At 33.3% G+C, this 2,120-nt stretch overlaps 1 protein-coding gene across 1 annotated transcript; it reads left to right on the forward strand.

Moving 5' to 3' along the window:
- Window positions 1–3: 3 nt before the first annotated feature.
- On the forward strand, window positions 4–2,114 carry LOC100636603 (diacylglycerol O-acyltransferase 1-like; the record flags this gene model as incomplete). The annotated part of the gene is made up of 7 exons (XM_003391651.1): window positions 4–90; window positions 146–226; window positions 1,131–1,175; window positions 1,228–1,406; window positions 1,454–1,541; window positions 1,900–1,962; window positions 2,010–2,114. Coding segments are annotated over 7 exons (648 nt in total), but the record flags the coding sequence as incomplete, so codon positions are not given.
- Between the last annotated feature and the right edge of the window lie 6 nt (window positions 2,115–2,120).

Raw genomic sequence — 2,120 nt, forward strand, 5'->3', positions numbered from 1 at the left:
ATTGCTGCTCCTACACTGTGTTATGAGTTGAACTATCCTCGAACACCAAAAATTAGGAAAATATTTTTATTAAGAAGAACACTTGAATCAGTACGTTTAATATATCATTATTAATAATTACTTTATTTCTATTAATTATTATTAGATATTTCTAGTTAATATATTGTTAGCATTGTCACAGCAGTGGCTAGTACCTACTGTAATGGGATCACTGGAACCACTTCAGGTAATTAATAATAATAATAATAATAATAATAATAATGGTTTCTCCCCCTTTTCCCACATCTCTCCTTCTCTCTCTCATAATAATAATAATAATAATAATAATAATAATAATAATAATGATAATAATAATAATGATAATAATAATAATAATAATAATAATAATAATAATAATAATAATAATAATAATAATGATAATGGCCTTCCTCCTGTTGAAGTATCACACCATCTCCTTCAACGTCTTTCGGTAACTTTATGGCGTTTTAATGCCTGTATGTGGTCCTGCCGATTTGCTGCTCTTCCTCCGCAAGTCGATGGGCTTGTTTGACTCTTTTATAGTTTCTCTTTTCTCTCCTCTATCCTCTTCTTTCATCCACTCCTCGTTTATTTTCCTGTCTGCTTTCTGTAGTTTTTCTAATTCTCTAAGGGCCACTCCCTTTTTCTTTCTATGTTATTGTTTATCCCTTTGTGTCTTATTGCATAATAATAATAATAATAATAATAATAATAATAATAATAATAATAATAATAATAATAATAATGATAATAATAATAATGCTATTTACTGTATACCATGAAATTTTTTCAAATCCTGCAATTCTAAGATTTCGTGAAATAAATTTTTGCGAATAGCTTGCAAACTGAACCACTTGGCAATTAAGCAATTTTTGCAATTTTATTTTTTGCGACAGAACAAAAATTGCAAAATTCACAAAAATTTTTTGTCACATAAATTTTATGGTATGCAGTAGTTTGAAGTTGAAACTTTTGTGAATTCCACTGTTTATACCTCAAAATTAGAAAGTTAATCAATCATCAGCAAATATTTATGCTTCAAAAGCTTTGCTCTGTACATGTACGGTTGTACATTAATTAATATTCATTTATTATTTTATTATTATTGCTAGTCAATGGATTTATTAATGATGATACAGAGAGGACTGTTACTAGCGGTTAGTTAATTAATTGCCTCATTAATATTTATTAGCCCCTCCCACCCAATAGCTCCCTAATCACCTCCTCTGGTTATTGTTATTCTATTTTTATTTCCATTCCTATCTCAACGTCCTTGCTGAGTTACTGAGGTTTGGTGATCGCTCCTTCTACAAGGACTGGTGGAACGCTGACAGTATTGATACCTTCTGGAGACACTGGAACGTACCAGTACACCGCTGGGCTGCTAGGTGGGTGGAGCTAGTTATTAATAGTAGTTATTAATGGTTATTAATAGGCATGTGTATTACCCGTTGCTCAGTAGAGGGTATTCCAGGGTTATGTCTCAGATAGCAGTGTTCCTATTATCAGCTTTCTTTCATGAAGTGAGTGGTACTTATGGTGGGTAGAAAGTTTGAACTGATTCTGATTGAAATTGGATTTTTAATGAATTTTTGAAGTTGCTCCAACTACTAGTCTATTACCATATATGGTATGGGTATAATGGTATCAGTTTAGGGAGATACCCAGTGTCTGTAGTATTATCATTATCTACTGTGATAATAATCCTGGCTTCATAGCATAGTGTGATGCACTAGTACAGTGGATCATTCCACACTAGTCTATGTTAAGTGCTTCTATACCAAAGACCCTGTACTATAGTGTAGGGTATGTCATAAAAAATGACTAGGAGAGAGTTCATCATTTTTATCACATTAAACCCTCTCTCTCTCTTCCTCTCAGTATTTGGTTAGTATTCCTTTGCGTATGTTAAGGCCCTGGGCATTCACTGCTATGTTATCTCAAGTAAGCCACACCTACTAACTCCACCCACTAATGCCCCTCCCCCTCAGGTACCGCTAGCTCTATTAACGTCATTAGAAGTGATGAGAGGTCAGCCTGGTAATGTGGTGGTATGGGTGTCCATTATACTGGGACAACCCCTGGCTATTATGATGTACATG

This window comes from Amphimedon queenslandica, unplaced genomic scaffold (assembly GCF_000090795.2).
Source record: "Amphimedon queenslandica unplaced genomic scaffold, v1.1 AMPQUscaffold_7455_Cont20593, whole genome shotgun sequence".
NCBI classification, from domain to species: domain Eukaryota; kingdom Metazoa; phylum Porifera; class Demospongiae; order Haplosclerida; family Niphatidae; genus Amphimedon; species Amphimedon queenslandica.